Consider the following 19,868-nt stretch of genomic DNA (forward strand, 5'->3'; position numbering starts at 1 on the left):
ATAATCTTTCTACGTGAGTTTTTTCCGCTATTTATTGTGTACTGTCCCAAAATTGAAGTGTGCTTCTTTATTCCTTAGTTGTACTTAATATTTCGGAAGGAAATTGCGTTAAGCGGTTTTTTATAAGAAGAGAAATTTAAACTTTAAACTCAGTAGCTCACTTAGTTAAGAGCTACTGTGTATCTCAACAGTTGATTAGAATTTCATATAAGATATGCATGTTTGCGCTCGTCTTTAAAAACGGATCCAAAAACTGCCAATTTTCACAAAAGTGGATTATTTTTGTATAGCAAATACACACTTGTCTGTTGCTTTGTGTTAATTTGTGTTAATGTGTATTGAAGATAATGACGGAAAAAAAGTGAACTCTTTTTTGCGGATTGTATTATTATTATGCGACACCTCCAAGGAGTCCAAGGACTCATCGAGGGAAGCCACTCTACAACTCTCCGTCTCCACCAACTACAGAGAACCGTTACTACTATCATCATGGGGTTGAAAATATGAGATAGTTTGTAAGAATAGAAGATATTGTAAATCTATGATTATTTCATAGCCAAATAATCCGTAATCCATTATGATTAAGGATTTTTTAATGTAAATTCCACCCACTAAAGTTCATAAACCTATGGCGTATTAGTAGTATGGGTAGGCTAACGATTTTTTATATTTTTGTTAATTTCATTTTTTATATACATTTTTATTTATTTTTACATAATCTGGAAAGGCTGCTATGGAAATTAAATATGGAACTTTTTCTAAGCAACTTTATAAGTTATAGGATTTATAATGTCCTAGAATTTTACAACTTGAAATTGAAACCTTTGAGGCTCTTTCTTCAGCAATGATAATTTTCATTTTATATACTCGCTTTACGGTAAACGATACAAAATATATATTTATTTTTATATGAATCTCTGTTTCCAAGCCCCCCCCCTCTCTCTCTGTAGCGCTATCAATTGCAACAACATCCTTTGGTTGGTAAATAGTGGGTTTGATATGAAACTCATGCTAAGATAACGAATTGATTTCTACACGTTTTGGTTTTCATGTGATTCATTCAGAAGGTCACTATTGATAAATGCTGCGCTTACAAATCTTCCAGCTCTGTTCTGTTTGCTCTGGTGCAAAGATGTATCAATCAGTTATACAATTTAGAGGTACATAATCTTGAGAAGAACTTTAAATGATGAATATTTTACTACTTGCGAACATCGTAATCTGGGGCGCAATATCTATCTTAAGAAGAGCAATTGGCTTTTATGAAAGATTTAACATCTTGGACTGAATAGCATTTTAAATATCTGCTTTTCTTTCTCAGTCAATGTTATTTATGTTTACAAAAACTCGCGATTTATATTCAGTCTTTGTTAACATTCTGCTGCTTTTCTCCTTCTATTTGTTCTTTTTTTTCTGAAAAAAGAAATGAAGGAAGGAAGGGATGACGCTCCTTTCTGGGAATGAGGGGGAAGAAAAAGGAAGGAAGGAAGGAAGGAAGGAAGAGGAAATCTGTTTTGCCCCGTTGTTCCATTAAAAGTTCCCTGTGTTTTAACTGGAGGACAGTCACCTGTCTTAACTGTCCTTACACAATCCTTTAGTTAATCACGTGACTGAGTATCACGAGGTCGCGGTATTCCATCACCGTGGGCAAATTTTCCACTACGAAATCCTGTTCTGGTACCCAGCCCTACGAATGGATGTCGGGAGGGAGAGAACTCACCATACGAGTAAGAACAACATAAGTAGAAGATGAAGTTAGGAACGCAGGGACTATTACGGAGTTCTCAAGCGCTTTGCCAAGAACGGGACTTGTGTGTGATGTGAGACGTTAAACGCATGTGCATCCTAAAAGTTCACACTTAAAAGATGTGGCAGTTCACAACTGCTCAGTGCAAGATTAGCGTGTAGCGTAGGATAAATAAGCCGAAAGTCAAGGTAAGAATGTTTTTATTTTAAATTCTTTTTTATAATTTACATGCCAGTATTTCAGAGCATATTTTTCAGGAATAGAGCAGCGACTACGGTTAGAGTTCTTATAAAAAATATACTTTATTTCCTAAATCAATAGCAGAACTTATCATTATGATAAAAGAACATGGCTACAGAAATTCTACATCCAGAATAAAAAGTCCTTATGCAGAACTAGATAATGAATTGTGAGTCAGAAGAAAAATGCTTTTTTTTTTTTTATTTTAATCGATCTCAGTTATACAAAGTATGCACTGGAGGAAGAATGATCCTTCAACAATTTAGAATTACTTATGGCGTTATATTAATTAAGTACAAGCATTCTTATTTAGAATTAATTCTATGATTCCATCTTACGATGGGCAATCGTCTCTGGTCTTGTTCGCGTTTCCACTATGTCAAAACTCTCTCTCTCTCTCCTTGGCATAATCTAAATTGACAACTAACCAGTCTCTTGGTGATAAACTGTTCTTCTTCTTCTTCTTCTTCTAGCTATACAACTCTTTATGAGTTTTAGCTTGCAAAGTGATAAACTGTTAGCAAATGCAAATATTATCGAAATACGTCTAGTAGGAAGCTTTATTATCATCGTCATCATTTGATATTTCGAATATTTAGTTAAGCCTCGGAAATCTTGGTAAGAAGTTTTACATATTTGCCATCGTCGTTATAATTCCGCCAAAATCATACTTCACTTTGTCAACGCACTATTAAAATTCTACTAAATTCATCTTAGTCAAAATACATCAGATTATCTTGATATTCAAATTAATGGGAGAATTTAATATATTACGAAGATGTCAGTGTTGCATTTTCCATGAATCTTTCTTGTTAAGCATTTCGATGTTTTGATTCTTTTTTTTAACTCCTTCTCTTGTTATTTCTTGCCTAGAGAAGGAAAAGACAGGAAGAAGCAAGTTTTGTTTCTATAACAGCTCTTTATATTTTAGAAACTACGTTAAAGTTCGGGGTTGTACTGCAAAAATGTCGAAATCTGCAAAAAGAACGACAAGGAAAGATATGGAAGTGATCGTTTCAATTGTATAAGGCTGATGAAAGCCTTATACAGTTTCATCATGACCAAACAAGCCTTCGAAAGAGTTCAAATGAATGATAACTATGAGGATATGTTAAGGAATATGGTTTGCAAAGATTATGAGGAGAAAAAAGGGATGATACGACTGCGACATACCAACTGTAGAGAGAAGGTTTCCGAGAAGCTACTCAAGATATTTTCCAAATGATTGAAGAAGGAAAGGGGACGAGCTATGAAAATTGTATGACGTTATGGCGAATAAGGAAGTGTGGATGAATCAATTCAAGACAAGATATGACGAATGTTGTTAGATTACTTCCTCCTCTAACTGATTCTTTACTTGCTTGTAGTTTTGTAATAATAATAATAATAATAATAATGAGAAAAACAGAAAGATTTCGAACTCTATATTTTAAATAAGTATGAAAATAATCGGAAATAATATGATGGATGTCTATAAACTTTTGAATGGGTGTTACAGGATATCATCTGATGAAATTTTTCGTTATATGGAATGTGGGGAGAACACGGGACATCCATGGAAGTTAAGTTTGTTCACAGTAAAGAAAGGAGAAGAGGCTAGGTTTTTCTCCCAGAGAGCTGTGATTGAGTGGAATAGTTTGCCTGTAGGGGTTAGTGAGTACATCTAGTGTGAATGAATTTAAGGGAAGGTATGACAGCTGGTTTAGGTGATTTATAGCCTCCCTCGATGAGTCCTTGACTCCCTGGAGATCTCAGATAATAATAATAATAATAATAATAATAATAATAATAATAATAATAATAATAATAATAATAATCACAAAAATGTGCGTTTTACAAGGATATTTTTGCGTGACATATTTCACTGGTTTTTGAAGTGCTTCGAAACGTTTTGCCTAATTTTCAACTAAAAATGATCTGGGGTTCATCGAAATCTGAGATGATGGGAAATTTTTCGTAGAGATCCTGTCGGCTAGGTTGGCCAAGCTGTTCTTGTTTTGAATTACGTTTAAAGGGATGAAAGCTCGAGGCAAATTGTGTGATAAATCCTGTGTTTCTGGGAAGGAAAATCCTACCACCTCCATTTAAGACCGACTAACTCGTCTTCTTTTGAAAAGCCCTTATAAAGGATCTTTGCCTTCTAGAATGGATCGAACCAGGGTCTTTCCAACCAAATGGCATCCCAGATACCGACAGAGCTACAAAAACTTCTAATATGCAGAATGAATATCATCTCTAATGTGCAACTTGGCATTTGAACTTAGAGCCTGTTGTGCAACCAACAGGCATGTCATTAGGCGAAAATGAATTGCATCGCTCGGTGTGAGACCACGACCACTGCCAGCTTGCTTATTGGGAAGGAAGAAAGCGGCTTGGAAAAAGTTACGTCGTGTATACAGCAGGAGACCTAGTACTTTAAGTTCACTTATTAAACTAAACTAATGTACAACAGATTTATAAAATTTTGTGCGTGGAAAAAACAAACAACAAAAACAGTTTCATTAATTCGATCGAAGAGCAAAATAATTATTTTTAGAAATCTTGCAAATAGATCAAATTAAAGCATATTTGAAATCGCACATCATATTTTAATAATGATCCATTTGCAAGATTTCGCAAAATAATAATTTTGTTCTTGGATCGAATTAATGAAACTGTTTTTGTTGTTTGTTTAATATTAAGTATACTTAATTACATGCTTAATTAAGTATGTATCTTAGTATACAATGTTATTAAATTGCGTTCCTCAGACGTGAAGTTATTAATTTGAACAGTTTCGAAACACTTTACGCAAGTCGACCTCTACAATATATTCGATTTAAACTAAGATTGAAGCACTCTATAAAGTTTAGTAATAATTCTTAAATCCGTGCAGTCAAAGAGGAGTTATTATATACTTTTATTGGACGTGTATATATATATATATAAGTTTTTAGAAACACATAAAAAACTGGTTATTTTATTAATATTTTTCAAACACATAGGTTAAAGGGCTGCGTTACATTACAAGAGTAACTTCATGTTTTCTGTTTCATCCTCAAAATGAAACTAGCCTGTCTAGAATTAGGTTTCAAGGTTTATAAACAAGAACTTTTCTATTTTAAAAACGAAAAGAAAGGGAACAAACAGCCCTTGGTTGGTCGACTGTCTCTTAAAATGGATAACAGATTCCATGTTTTTTCTGAAGTCAGCGGGTACATGCTAGACGTATTTCAAAAAGAATTTTAACAGTTTAATTTTATAAAATACGACTACACTACACAAACAGAGAAAAAGGGCAAAAATAGATGGAAGTTTGTCTTTTTATTGTACCTTCTGTTTATACAGAAATTTATTCCGTAATATGCCTGGTTTTCATTTTATTTTCGATTTACAGACAGAGAAAAATAACAGGAAGACACCAAAGAGAATATCTCTGTAAGGAGTGAGACTAAAATCCGCTACACCAGTCTTGTAAAGTACAATATTCATAAGGACCTGGGTCATTGGCTCGATACGGCTACAATATTCATGGAACATTTGCAGTCATGAGCAGCGGTGCGTCTGTTTTTCGTGAGCATCGGAATAGAATGGATCTGCTAGAATGATGTGAAACACGAGAGGCATAAGATGGCGCGGAAACTGCGGAAGTTTATGATCCTATTGGAAAATGAAAGCTTGCTTTACTTACCTGGTTCTTTTCTTATTGGAAGGGTGATTATGGAGTTTGATGAAGATACTCCTGTTACAGGTAAGTCTTTTCTATATTTAATTTCTAGAAATCGTTTCAGTTACTAATTTTAAGTTTTTGCTATGCAAGTAAGTTTTCATGAATAGCAGCGATCGGTATTGTAAGTTACCTTACAATACGTATTCACATGTTCTACGATATATTTCAAGGCTGCAATGATTTATGCTATGCTTTGCGCTAAGTGATTGTTAGGTTGGAATTTACTTATTAATCTCTCTCTCTCTCTCTCATTCCTGAAAATGTATGTCTTCTAATAGCTGCCCTGTAACTTCTGATGCAGAATTTTTTCCCTATTTCCACTTTTTTTGTTTTATTTTTACGTAAATATATATATTCGGAATCTACTAAATATTATTATATTATTTATTTCTACTTATGCAAATATAGAATTTTATAAATATGAATATTTTAACATTATCCGAATAACAATCAAATATATTAATAATGTTTCCGTTTTAATTATCTATCATTATTTATATAATTTTTATTTAGACCTCATTTTTGAGTAAAGTCTCAACAATCTCATAGAACTAGTCTACAAGAGCACTAATTACTAATTAACAAGACAAGAACAATAGAAGCAACATTAATTAAAAAGAGAAGTTTAGTTCGGAACTGATTATCTGAACATCTTTATACAGTTTTATATTGGATAAAAAGCTATGCGTACTTTCAACATCATTGCCAAAAGAAGTATTGCATTAACTGAACAACAAACAGCGAAACATTTTACGAAGTCGGAGGTGTTGAGATTTCAAGAATCAAGTATAAACAGGTAAATATCAAGTATCATCCGGATGGTGACAGCGATCATGGGGTACTCACTTGGGAATTGGCTAAGCTTATGAATGCTCCTTTCAGAAAAGGTCAGATGCTGAACTACAAAGTAGGAAATTCTGACAAACTGAGGAGTATACTGGGTTCAGTGCAATGATATCGATTGCTGGATGGGAAGAATATCGACAGTGCACGGGAAGCATTTAAAAAATACTTAAATGATGCAATATCAGAATGTGTCCGGAGAGTTCGAAGAATAGAAGTCAAATGGATGTGTAATCTTATTCAGCAAGAAATTCGTAAGAAAAGGACGATGTGGAAGGAATACCGTGTGCATAAGGATGATGTCAGTTATGAAAATTATGGGTAGCAGGCCAGAAGAGTCGCAACTATTGTACGGAAAGCTAAGGCTCAGTATGAAAAGTAACTGCTCTGCAAGCTAAAGACAATCCCAAAGAATCCTGTCGTTATGCTGCAAGTAAAAGAAAGAATGGATATGAAATAATAACTACTAAATACAGATGGTGTGAGGGTGATAGATGCAGAAGAGGTTGTTGAACTAATGGGTGCCCATTTTGCTAAAAGCTATCAACCTGATCTATGCAATATTGGGCTCACTGCTACCTCTTCACTGGATGAAAAAACTCAGGGGATATTAGAGCTGCTGCACAAACTGAAGAAGATTACAGCAATAGGGACTGATGGGATATCAGCTCTGACGCTAAAAGAAAGTTGAGCTGAACAGGCTATTTCTTTGACCAGGTTATGTAATTTGGGCCTCAGAATAGGGAAGATTCCGTAGGAGTAGAAAGAGTGTATGGTAATCCCATTGCACAAGGGTGGTGCAAAGACCGCTGTATCCAACTATCGACCAATGATTATCTCAGGAATGGTGTCGAAAACAACGCCCAACTCAGCGTTGTTCCACTCGATGACAGACTCACCCCGTCACCGAGAAGAACTTCTCGGCATTGGCTCTACCCAGTGTCAGGCTCACCCCACCACCAAGCAGAGCCATAATCTCAGCGGTGGCCCCACTCAGAGACAGGCAAAAACTTACCTCCAAGTGGAGCCTCTCAAAGCCAGATCTGCCCCGCACCGGTTTCCACCCTCATTGGGAGTCTCATCAGTGAGTACGTAGACCTTAAATACACCAATGTTTTAGTAATACAGAGCCTTATCAACTCTACCTATATAAGTTGCTACAAGGTGTTTTTTATTTTGAGAGAATCTCTGGAGGAGATATAGATGTAAATAAGTTTTTTTTTTTACCTTGGGAATAATATATATTAGGTTACCAAGTAATTTTATACACTTGGTTATTTTACTCCTAATCCCAAGTAAACAAACAGTTAAGTTTGCGCCTGAAAGTAGTTCAAGTCTAAAGGTGGTTCAACACCAGGGCAATTCATTGTAAAGGTGGGTAAAGATTCTTTCAAAATAAAAACACCTTGTAGCAACTTATATATGTAAAGTTGATAAGGCTCTGTATTACTAAAACCTTGGTATTTAGGGTCTAGCTACTCACTGAGGAGACCTCAAAAAAAGGTTGAAACCGGTCTGGGTAGTGACCCCTCCCATAATGTATTGCAGTATACATCTCTTAGTGATATGTGCTTTACATTATGGAAAATACTAAAAATAGTGATCAGAGCTTTACCCACCTTTACAATGAGTTGCCCTGGTGTTGAACCACCTTTAGACTTGAACTACTTTCAGGCGCAAACTTAACTGTTTGCGCCTTACTTGGGATTAGGAGTAAAATAACCAAGTGTATAAAATTACTTGGTAACCCTAATATATATAACCCTAATATATATATATATATCATCGTTTATATATATATATAAACGATGCAAAGCTTTGCAGTCTTAATAAATTAAAAGTCCGTAAAGAAAACTGACGTGCGTTATCCCTCTAAACCGATATAAAGACTTTCCTTCTGGCGTGTAAAATTGCATTCATGCGAATATGAGTTAGTCTTCTAAGTATAAATTATACCTTAAACAGAAATTACCTTAGATCCATGTCAGCATTCTGATAGAGGAGGATTTCTTTTTTTATTCCTGTGCTTTTTAAAAAAAAAAACATTATGATTTCTATTTGAAATAAGTTTTTTTTTTAATTTAAATATCTTCAAATAAACTGTTTTACTTCGATGTATCAAATATTTATAGAATTACTCCTTATTAATTCTTAACATGTGTTTCCCCTCTTCTGATTTACACATCGTTGGATTTGAATTTTTAAACCACGAAAAAACAGTATCTATCTTTCGCGAAATATTCTGTTAAATATTTTCTCTGACTTCTCCTAAGTTTCGAGAACTTTAACCGAACTAAGAGTCACTCATCAGTAGCTATTCCCAAACTATAACTAGGAAACAGCTTTTTTCGGCGTCAATCACATAAAATTTACAAATCTATATATTCAATTCATATCGGTTAATAAGCAAATCCAAATATGCTTGTTATTAAAGTTGAATAGTCAATAGTTAAATGCTTGGTCGTTTAATTATATTTTTTTTATCGCTTATAGCTTGATTTTCTATGTTGATACATACATGCTATATTTAACAATTTTTATATCTCCTAAGTACCAGTACAGATACTATACTTTGTGAATAGAATATTCTTGTATTCTATTATAGGAATCATTCAGGTGAAAAGACTGACCTCTAGCTCTGATTCTTAATTATTATAGAACCACTACTTTTAATCGAGACATTTAATAGGACACCCCCTGCCAAATAGAAGTGTTAAATCTAAATAATAAAAGAACTAGAGCGTTTTGATAAAACTCCTCCGTAAACGCCTCTACAGGCTGCATTGTTCAACCCACTTCGACCAAAAATGGAACACAGTTATTTCTTACAAGGTTACGATCCTCTGAGAAATTTAACTCAAACACAATAGAATAAAGATTGAGAGAATGCCTCACTTTCTCCGCGGACACTTTGACAGGTGATATACTCGTACTTCAAGCAATTTTGATCAAATTCGGAATACAGATTTTTCTTATGTTGCTTAACACCCCCCTGAGAATTTCAATTTAGGCGGACTAGAATATAGGCACAGTTGTAGAAGATCACTTGGACTGAAATAGAGTTTTATTCATAAAGGTAGGTTATGACAAACAGGATAGTGGGAGTAGTGTTTGCATAGACGTCTCTATAGGTCGCATCTTTCAATTGATTTCAACCTTTTCAGAATGTTTGGTTGTTCTTTAGGTTGTTTAAAGTCCCCTGAGAATTTCGGTTACGACTAAAATAGATAGGTGGCTGTAAAAGAGTAAAAAGAAATAAAAAGTAAGATGTAGACACGTGTGGATTGCATCGTTCAGCTCAATTTCGATCAGTTATGACTGTTTTGCCTACTTTATTTAAAAAAAAATAAGTGATCTCATAAAGACACCTAATGTATAAAAACGTTATACCTAAAAATCCTCTAACAACTTTTATTAAAATAAAATAACTTGCAAAAAATTTTAAAATAACTTTACAATAAAATAAAATAACTTGCAAAAGCTAACACCTTTCGAAATAAAAGGTGTTATTTTAACTTTTGCAAATCGGCAAGTATTCATACTGTTAATTGTTACTGGAAACAACTTCCAACCATTTCATGATCCTAAAATCTAATAGATTAGTATTAATGTCTGAAAGAGTATGAGTTATACTATCAATTTTTTGTTGAGTTGTGGAGTTAAAAACCTGAGTTTCTGAGAAAGGGATCATACTCGACTGTGCCCAAAAGCGACTAACTCGGAACCCTGACAAAAAAAGCCCCGAATAGTTGCTTATAATGGTCCGTTTTCAGTGGTCTAGCGCTTTCGAAGAAGCCGCTTCTAAATTATAGAAAACCTCCATACTTCTATTTCATTGCTCACTTTTTTTATATAAAACCAAAAAAAAAGTCATCAGATACAATGATTGCCTATGTGCTTCCTCAAGTGGAGTTGTAGCTACATAACTAGCAGAGTACATGGAAATCTCATGAAGGAACACATGAAAAATACTGTGAGATTTTCTATAACCATTTTATTGCTCTGTTAATACACTGGAGTACAAGGTAGAAAAAAAATATCAGCATAATAATAATAATAATAATACTAGGGATGTTACTTCAGTTTGAGGGAAAAGGAGAAAAACAAAATATACTGTATTATCAGCTAATTAGGTAAACGAACTCTAACCATGAAAACTGCTACGAGTTTCGAAGCGTGTTTGGCTCTTTACTGAGAAAACGACCTACGGCATGAACAACTTCCGTGTCATAATAAAAAACAGGCTTCGCTACCAACCCAATACAACTCATTTTATTAGTACATAAATTAGATTCCCAACCTTTATTTGAAGGCTATATTAGAACCGAAAGATAAGCTAGAAAGCTCATGCCGGAGAGTTATGTCTTCTTCGTATGAACTACCTAATAACATAAGAAACTATGGAAGAAAAAAATAAAATAAAATAAAATAAAATCTACGAAGAAGCGAATAAAATATCCGTAGCTCAAGAAACTACTGTGTGTGGGTGTGTACATGCGTGCGAGCCAGCACGCATACACACACAGAAAACTCTTGTTCAAGAGCCCGTAACATACAGTGCATAAATTATCACCCTTCATCTTTTTTTTTTTTTTAACTATGTCGCTTCTGTAATATATGCTAATAAGAATACAATTCTCCAACCATATTTAGTTATTATGTGGATGGTAAAATTATTGTGGATGGTCAGCGTTATTCGATGATGTGAATGTATGGAATATTGCATTTTCTAGCATCTATTCTTGGCAAATACATAAAGAATTAAGACAAAAGCGACCGTTTTCATAAATATATGGATAAAACCCTGCAAACCCCAAAGCAAATCTTATGGAGAGAGATTGTTTTCTTACAGGAAATTATATTTAACTTATATGCCTATATGGGGAAAAATTATCAAGTCATATCTTGAGAAACAGAGTCGGCAAATAAGCTGCCCAGAGATTTTAAAATAAGTTACATCACCACTCATCCCACCGGTTTCGATTCGAATTTTGAATCTGAAAAAATTATTTCACTAATTATAGTATTTAGTAGTGACACGTATACGTATTATGTATACTTTTAGCTGGTATTTAGATGCGTGGAAATGAGTATTTATTATAACAATTTTAAACCAAAAAAACGTAATTGTAAATGCAATTAAAAGTAATTAAAATTGATCTATCATCCAGACATAGGCCTTGTCAGCGGCGTTGTGAACGCCATTCGTACAGATTTAGGTTATGTCATAATGAGAAGGGCCATTAACCGCCCTTCTATTCGTGCCAAGTTTTACGCAACATCTTTATGTATAGCCAGCAATAAAACTCGGTGTCTGTCAAGTCTAATTTCCCGCATTACGTCATCGACAAAGAGACCGGATGTGATTGCCTTCCTCAATTTAATTAAGTAATCTTCGGTTAGCATCTTTAAGCATTCCATTAGTCCGCTCTAGAATTACTATCACTAAATTAAAATGCAAATTAAGCCAGCATTTTCATCACTGTATTATTTGTTCAGTATCCTTATTAATAAAATTTGCCATTTATTTGTCAATTTATCTGCTTTAAAAGTCTTTAAAATATTAACACTGTCGCTGCTTTCTAGTTGAAGTACTGAGCATTCATTGATTTTCTTATCAATCTCGACGATGGATAAAGTCGTTTTGACTTAAAAGGATGCATTTCTTTGGTTTTGTCAAGATTACTTTGTATTTTGGATTTCACTCTAACATGAAATTGAAAACTTGGACATACATATAATCTTCAAATAGCTTTTAAGCGGAGTTATACTGGGGGCCAGCAGTGGCTTGAAAATATTTTCATGTTTAGTCTCTAGAACAGGATTTCTGGATTGTGTAAAAAATAAATAAATGTACAAAATATTATATAACAAATAAAAATACAAAAAAATTAATAAAAAAAAAAAACCTTAACCCATCCACGGTACTAATGCACTACAGAATAACAATCTTTGGGGATCTGAGCAGAGGAATATTAAAAAAAAAGCCTCTGATAATAATATTTCTCTCCAGGTTTTTTATATAATTTCCTCTATAGAAGTACCTCCATGATTCAAAAAAAATATCCTTTACTTTTCCTCTTGGAAAAAAAAACAAGGTTTGGCTTGGATCCTACCACGGACACGACGAACTTGATTTTGGTCTTTTAACTGTCAGCTTTTCCCTCATTCTCGCAAACCTGACTGAAAAAAAAAAACAAATGTTCATTCCCTAAATACTTTATCACGGTCTCAGTTTCCTTTAGGAAAGTTCATGCGTACTTTAAAAAAAAAAAAAACATAAAATAATTTTTGCTTTGGGTAGTATTCTGAACTTGCAGAAATAGTTCGGGTTTAGGGTTCTAATTTTCTTTGCTTCAATAAAAACGTTAAAATCGTAACTCTTAATCTGCTCCAAGCTTTGTATCTTGTTTTAAAATTTCCATTGCCGCTAAGTGGCGCTTAAACAAAGAGATATTTTATTCGATTTTCACTCATGAATTTTTAATTCATGTAATTTAACCTTCGCAGTAAGAGGCTTTTCCACGAAAATTCTTCTCTAGAGAAACTACTCTTACTAAAATGGCTAATTCTAATGCAGCTTTCAATATAAAATGGAAACAAAAGTGAGTTGAAGCAATCATAAAGGTAAATTTCTCATTAAATGAACTTAATGCCGATTATTTGTTACTTACTTAGATATCGAATGTTTATTTATGCTTTTTTTTTTATCATTCCCAATAATCTTTCCAAAGCAGAGATCTCAGGAAATTTTCGTAGAGAACCTAAATATCAAATCTGAATAAAAATCTCCAGCTGGAATTATTACGCATTGCTATGCATATACAAGGGGTTTCCGAAAAGTAAAGTAACACTTTTTTTTTTTCTTGAGGATGTTTAATAATAGGAAGTTGAAATTATACATCAAGAAATAAGTGAACATAAGCGAACTGATGCAATTGTCCCAACGATAGATCAGTTTATCAATACCAGTACTGAAGAAGTCCGTGCTCACACCCAGTAACCAACATCTTTCGAAAGACAAGGACATTATGAACAATTTCGTAAACGGTGGACGCGATTTCACTCACCGTATCGAACCCTGGTCGCTTCTATTTCTCATCATCCACATAAGTGCTAGTTATTGGGCAGAATGAACATTTTTTTTATGTAGCTCCGCCCACGAAAGTTTTTTTTTTTTTGTATGTGCAAACCTAAGATAGGACATTAGTACTGTAGATGGGATGAGGATTTTTTTTTTATTTATTAATTTTATATATATATATATCTTTTTATTTCTTTTTTTTTTCTACCTAATCCGGAAACCTAGACAACAAGCATGGAACTTTTCAAGCCACTACAGTCCTTCAATAAGAGGGACGTGGTTTCACACCGGGCAATGAGATTCAGCTACTACTTAAAAACAGTCACACGCATTCGAACCCGCATCCTCTTGTTTGGAAAGCGGATACGCTAACCACTCCAACCACGTCGGCAGTTGCTTTATTTCTTAATATTTTTTCAACAACGAAAATGTAGGATAGTTCGGTGCCCGACTAACAGATGGAGTTATTATTTTTCCATAAACGATTAACGTTTTTTTTTTCAAACTAGAAAATATATCACAGTTCTTCAGTTGTTGTTTTTTTTTTTTAAGAAGAAGAGAAATAATCTTCATCACTGCATTTATGAGGACTAAGTACTAAGTTTGAAAATGTCGCAGTTTACGCTCTCCAAAATATGAGGGGAGATGTATAGTAATACCACTATTATTTAACGTATTAATGGCTATTTTCAGATTACTAAAGAATGATGCACATTGTGTGCATGCATGTTTCTGATGTTCTTATTGATCTCCCGTTTCGGGAAAACAGAAGAACGGGTCTTTTTCCATAAACAAAAGCCAAAGCTTATCAATACTTTTATACATCTTTCAGTAAAGTATTGAAACCAGTCAGCTACCAAGTTTATACTTTTCCTTATTCGTATATAACTATTGCTCGTAGTAGTTGACATTACTCGTACCTAACGGACAAATAATTGTCGGTAGCCATCGATTCTGATTATTTGACAACTGTATATCACACACACCTGAATAAAGTGAAAGCAATAATTAGAGTCCGTAGCATCTTCGACTGGCGCTTTGTTATGTCTGAGATAATCGTCCTGCATGTGTCACTTTACTCTGGGAAGGGTCGCTGTCCGATAGTGCTGTTTGTTTCCCAGGGGGAAAATTTATGGGGTCAGCGATCGAGTCACCTTGCACATGTACGTGCTTAGGTACCCGATTGAGCTCTGCTGTCCTTGCCCGTGACCTTGGTCCGTAAGTCATTCAGAACAAGGTATTATCGATTTCCCTGTACACTTTAATACTTGTCTGTTAGCTCATCGTGCTTATGTAATCAAATGGGAATCTTCTTTCAAAACTCGTTATCTCTATCTCATCTGTAATTGTCATCAGAATCATGTCGTAGTACTTATTTTAAGTAGAGAGGACAGGAAGAATCAGTTTTTGCTGACGGATCGATTTTTTTCCTCTGTCGTATTTCCTTTAAGTTTTTTGTTCTTTGTGTTTACACCGACAGATGATATAATCAACTCGCCTGAACAGACCTAATACATTCAGCAAAGGTCAGTCAGCAGACTAGTGTGTTAAATCTGTCCTTTTAGGAAGAGAAATGTGTCTCGGAAAGTTGTTATTTGAAGAGAAAGAGAGAAATCGGCTGTTCGAATTTATATTATATGAATTAGAATGAAAATAGTTGGAGATAATTGTTTGACAACAGAGAAGAATGCAAAGAAAAGTCTAACGATTAAGGTATGGTAGGTACTGAAGCTCGATAATAAAGTTTTTGAGTAGGTTCTACAATAAATCGCATATGAATTCGTAAAGTTCAGTTACACAGAATAAAAGCCACAGTCCAATTGAGAAGGTATTTCTCTCTCACAAATGCAAAAGTTAAGTAAAATGTTATATTTCCTTAATAACTGATTGAGACGTTCATAATTAATGTTTTCATCAGTGTCCGCTACGCACATTCCGCGAAAGTAAGCATTATTGTGAACTGCGAGATTTTTTATGCGACTCTAGCAACTCACCGATGAAAAGAGTTGTAAATATATAATACACTAGTACTGCGGGCTAAGTTTTTTAAAAATAGATCAGGTCTATTTTTTTAAATAAACCCTGCTCTAGATTCCTCCTAACATGGAGCTACTTCAGGCCTCCAGTAAGCAAGGTGGTGGTTTCACACTTGGTGATCAAAAATTCCTCTCCCACCTAAAGAAAGTTACTAACATTCATGCTCGTAGAAGTCGAGTCCACGAGCTATTGGTTGGAGAGCGGAGATGATCAGGCTGGCAGATTACTCTGTGAATTTATTTGTTTATTTGTGTGTGTGTGAGAGAGAGAGAGAACGATTAAATCAAGAACAAACAAACAAAGCTCTAGAGTTTGCAAATTCACGTGTGTGTGTGTGGGGGGGTAGTTTTGTAAAAGAAAAGAAAGCCGATTAAAGAGATTTGAAATGAAATATAAGCATATATGAATTGTTCCCAAATCGTCTTCAGAGATAAGCATCTCTTCTGGATATCACTTCACTACTATCTACTCAGGAAGCAGAACAAATATATAGTGGCGCTCTCTAAGTTCATTCATATATGTTACATTGCGCTTGAGTGGCTCTGCACTTAGTGAACCAACACTTTAGGAAAATAAAACTACTGAAGATCAGGAAATGATTGTAGGTTGACTTGTAGAGCATTTAGCTGAAAGGGTTTTGATTTATTGAAGTCTTTCGACCTGAAATAGTATTTTCTTATTTCATGCTTCAAAAAAATTACAGAAATATTACAATAACTTATGCATTTTTCCAAGAATATACTGAAATTCGATATATTGAATGCATTTTATAACAGTTCTACTCAGAGGTTGGAAACGTGTCATATATTACTAGCCGGAGCGGAATGCGAAGGTACTTTTGAAGGTACCCTGGAAAAAATACTAATTATACTCTGTTTTCACAGGACCAATCGCCAAGTGTGCATTGTCTTTGTAATGCCATAAACATCATACGAAGTTCAGTCTTTACTGGCGAGTCAGCCAGAAGGTGATCGATTAGACTCGATGTGATCCGAAATGGACGAATCACTGTCAGCAAAGTTCACATATGGTCAGCTACATGTTGCGAATCAATCAACTGAATCAATATCGGATAACAAATAATATTTAAAATTCTAAAATGTCTGCATAAGTGAGAAAGTTTTGCGTTATCGTTATTTTCTTGTGTGGCAGACAATTAAGACATATATTGTATCTTTATTTAATAATTTATCTCAATACTTATGAAACCTCAATCCACTAGAAAAAATTATGTTAAAAAAGAGTGTATGCTTGCCTTTTTGCGCGATTATTTGCAGAACAAAAAAGTGTATCTGTTATAAAGTTCACCATCGTCTTTATTTAATACAAAAAATACATATTTTTTGTTTCCCGCTCACAAAAGATTGCGGATTAAGTACTATAAGTCTAGTGCGGTTAGGTAATTCAGTTTCCCTGCTCTAAATACCATCGCTATTCCCCCCCCCCATTCCCAAGAAAAATGACTTCAAGCCTCCAATAAACAAGATAACTGTCACAAATCGTCCGCTACATATAAAACGTTTCTGATTTGTTTCGTAATTTGTTGATTTAAATTAATAACACGTGTGTGCTATTGAATTTAAATCTGTTAGTTTCTTTCTAAATGCAAGTTTATACAATTGTTCAATTTTTAATTGGTTTGAATTAATTGAACGGTAATAGGACTGTATTTTTAATTTGAATTAAAAATTGAACATTTGTATAAAATTGCATTTAGAAAGAAACTAGGGGGTATCAAATTTTTTACATTCTGTTGATAATGCATTATAGAGCCAAGCAATCTTGGGATGAGGTCATAGAGGAATGAAGATTAGGGTGCATATCAAAGAGAGTGAACATAATCCAGATGATTACTGTAGTGAAGATGACATTGAATAACTGAAATTAAGGATGTGGTAGTTCTAGTCTTTATAAGGTTTTGATCTGACATCATTCGGTAAACTGTGCACCGACTTTTTCACTTGAATTCTGAGATTATGAATGAACTTAAGCAACATTACCAGAAAGGAGTAATAAGCATGATATCAGGATGGATTGTGAAACATTGGCTTTAATTGCAGATAAAATATAATCTGCAGCATTCGGTGGATAGGAGGAGGGATGATAGACATGGACTGGATGTACACTTCTGAATTTTTCACAGGGTGGAAAGGATTTACCTCGGAAATCATACAAGTAAGAGATAAATATATTCTTGCATGAAGAATAGCAGATACGTGGAAATTGTTGCCTGTCTGCACTCTCACCACCACATGAGAGAGAGAGAGAGAGAGAGTAGTGAGAGTGCAAAACATTGAAAATTTGAAGTATGGTATGTAAGACTTTGTGACAAGAACAACTGACTTTAATGATGTGCCAATTGATGCCATTGAAGTTCTTTAAACAATAAAAGCTATAACTGTGGGATTTTAATCCCTCTCAAAGTTCCTATAATTAATGTATAATGAAGTACGAATCAAAATTTTACTTTTACTCAATCGTTTTTACAAACTATTCTGCGAAGCACTCTTTTTTTTCCGGAATAAGGTATTATTGCCAAATCAAAAACAACGCAGCAGGTCGTATCGGTTGGACGAAAAGCAATATGAGCATTTTCGAGATGGAGAATTTAACATTATAAATTATGATTCTAACTTTTGGAAAAGGATTATTTGATTACTTATGATCTGATTCGAATAAGATTTTGAAGATTGGACAGTTATAACTAGTACTACATTGAGTATTATGAACAAGCAGAAATAAAAATCAAAGCGAATTTTCCCATTAACAAAACGGAGACGTCTCTGGTACCATCGATCACACCTTGTTTCTATCATTTACTAAGAACGGTAAAATAAAGTTCCACACATAACTTTAGAGGTAACAGAATATATTCCGCATCGCCTTCATTCCACATGTGATGGCCTTGCACATAAGCTCGAAAGTCGTTGACCGCCTGCGTGCAAGTGGGCATCGTTGCATCTCTCGCCCATGGCGATGTTCTCATAAGTAGCGAAAGCAGAAACGGAATGTAGAATAAGGAGGAGGTACAGAAAGAAGCAACGAATATGAGATAACAAAAGTTAATAACTGTGAAATAGATGAATCTTCATGAATAACATATTTTAGTACTTTTTTTCACGTTTTCACACTTTTAGAAGAATCGAAATAAATTAAAAAAAGAGAGAAAGAAAAGGAAAAAAGAAAACGATAAGGAGACGAAGATACAAAAGGCTAGAGGGGAAAAAAAACTGAATAATTATTTTTTTTTCATTAAATGGGAAATGTAAATAAAATGCAGTATAAGAATACTTATAGTGGCATACGTTATTTCTTGTTTAAGAGTAAATAAAGTACACGAAACAGGAGCGTGCTAGAAAATTTCCGAGGTCTGTTGAAAATTATGTTTGCAGTTGTAAATCTAAAATTGCTTATTCAAGGACTAATTAATAATATTTGGCATAAAAATCGCTTCTCTTCAGCTTGTATGGATCACAAAGCATTTATTAAGCACAGCAAAGTTTAATCTCCTGACAGTTGCACATTTGATGTATTTAGGGAATGTGATTTTCAAACAAAACTTGAATATTATATTCTTAAATTTCTTATTTATATTAAGGGGATATTAAATTCCACGTTGTTTATTCTTAAACAATGTGGGAATAAGAAAATTTCTTATTTTAATACGACGATCATTCTCAGAACATAAACGAATGTTAAAAATGCAAATAAACAATGCATTTTTTGTAACATATGGATGTAAACAATAATTTTGATTTTTAGTATGCGCTACTTAAAATTTAAAAATAGATGTGCTGTATAAAAACATCTTGTAATTTTTTGCAGAAGTATACCTCCCCCTCATCTCCGTTTTTAACGAATGCATAACAAGAAGAAATAAAATAAAATAAACGCCATTTAAAGAGAGAAAAGTATATAATACTTACCTAAGTTCTTCCGCATATGGTGACTACTTTCCGGTAGTCTTTCTGTTATGCTATGTTATATAAATGACATTCACTACACAACGATGAACATAAAAACTAAACTCATAAATGACGGAAGTTAGAACGTGTAAAATACATCAAAGACATAAGAAGTTTAAGCATCACCATTCTTTCACTGCTATTTAGTGCAGTGGGGGGGGGGTAAAAACCATATACTACATTTGGGTTGAATACTTCCACTCTAATTAGGGTAGTCTGCTTCAGCTATTTGTTTACATTTAT

The 19,868-nt window shown here is 34.0% G+C and overlaps 1 protein-coding gene across 1 annotated transcript in view; it reads left to right on the forward strand.

Annotated features, from left to right (window-relative positions):
* Positions 1–5,595: 5,595 nt before the first annotated feature.
* LOC150099679 (arrestin domain-containing protein 3-like) overlaps positions 5,596–19,868 on the forward strand; it is a 45,140-nt gene continuing 30,867 nt past the window's right edge. The window contains exon 1 of the mRNA XM_090404083.1: positions 5,596–5,717. Within this exon, the coding sequence (XP_090260209.1) occupies positions 5,597–5,717 (121 nt within the window). The 5' untranslated portion in view covers position 5,596. The remainder of the gene's footprint in view (positions 5,718–19,868) is intronic.

The sequence above is a fragment of the Typopeltis vanoorti genome, chromosome 14 (assembly GCF_054136105.1).
Source record: "Typopeltis vanoorti isolate ZY-2024b chromosome 14, IOZ_Tvanoo_1.0, whole genome shotgun sequence".
Taxonomy (NCBI): Eukaryota; Metazoa; Arthropoda; class Arachnida; order Uropygi; family Thelyphonidae; genus Typopeltis; species Typopeltis vanoorti.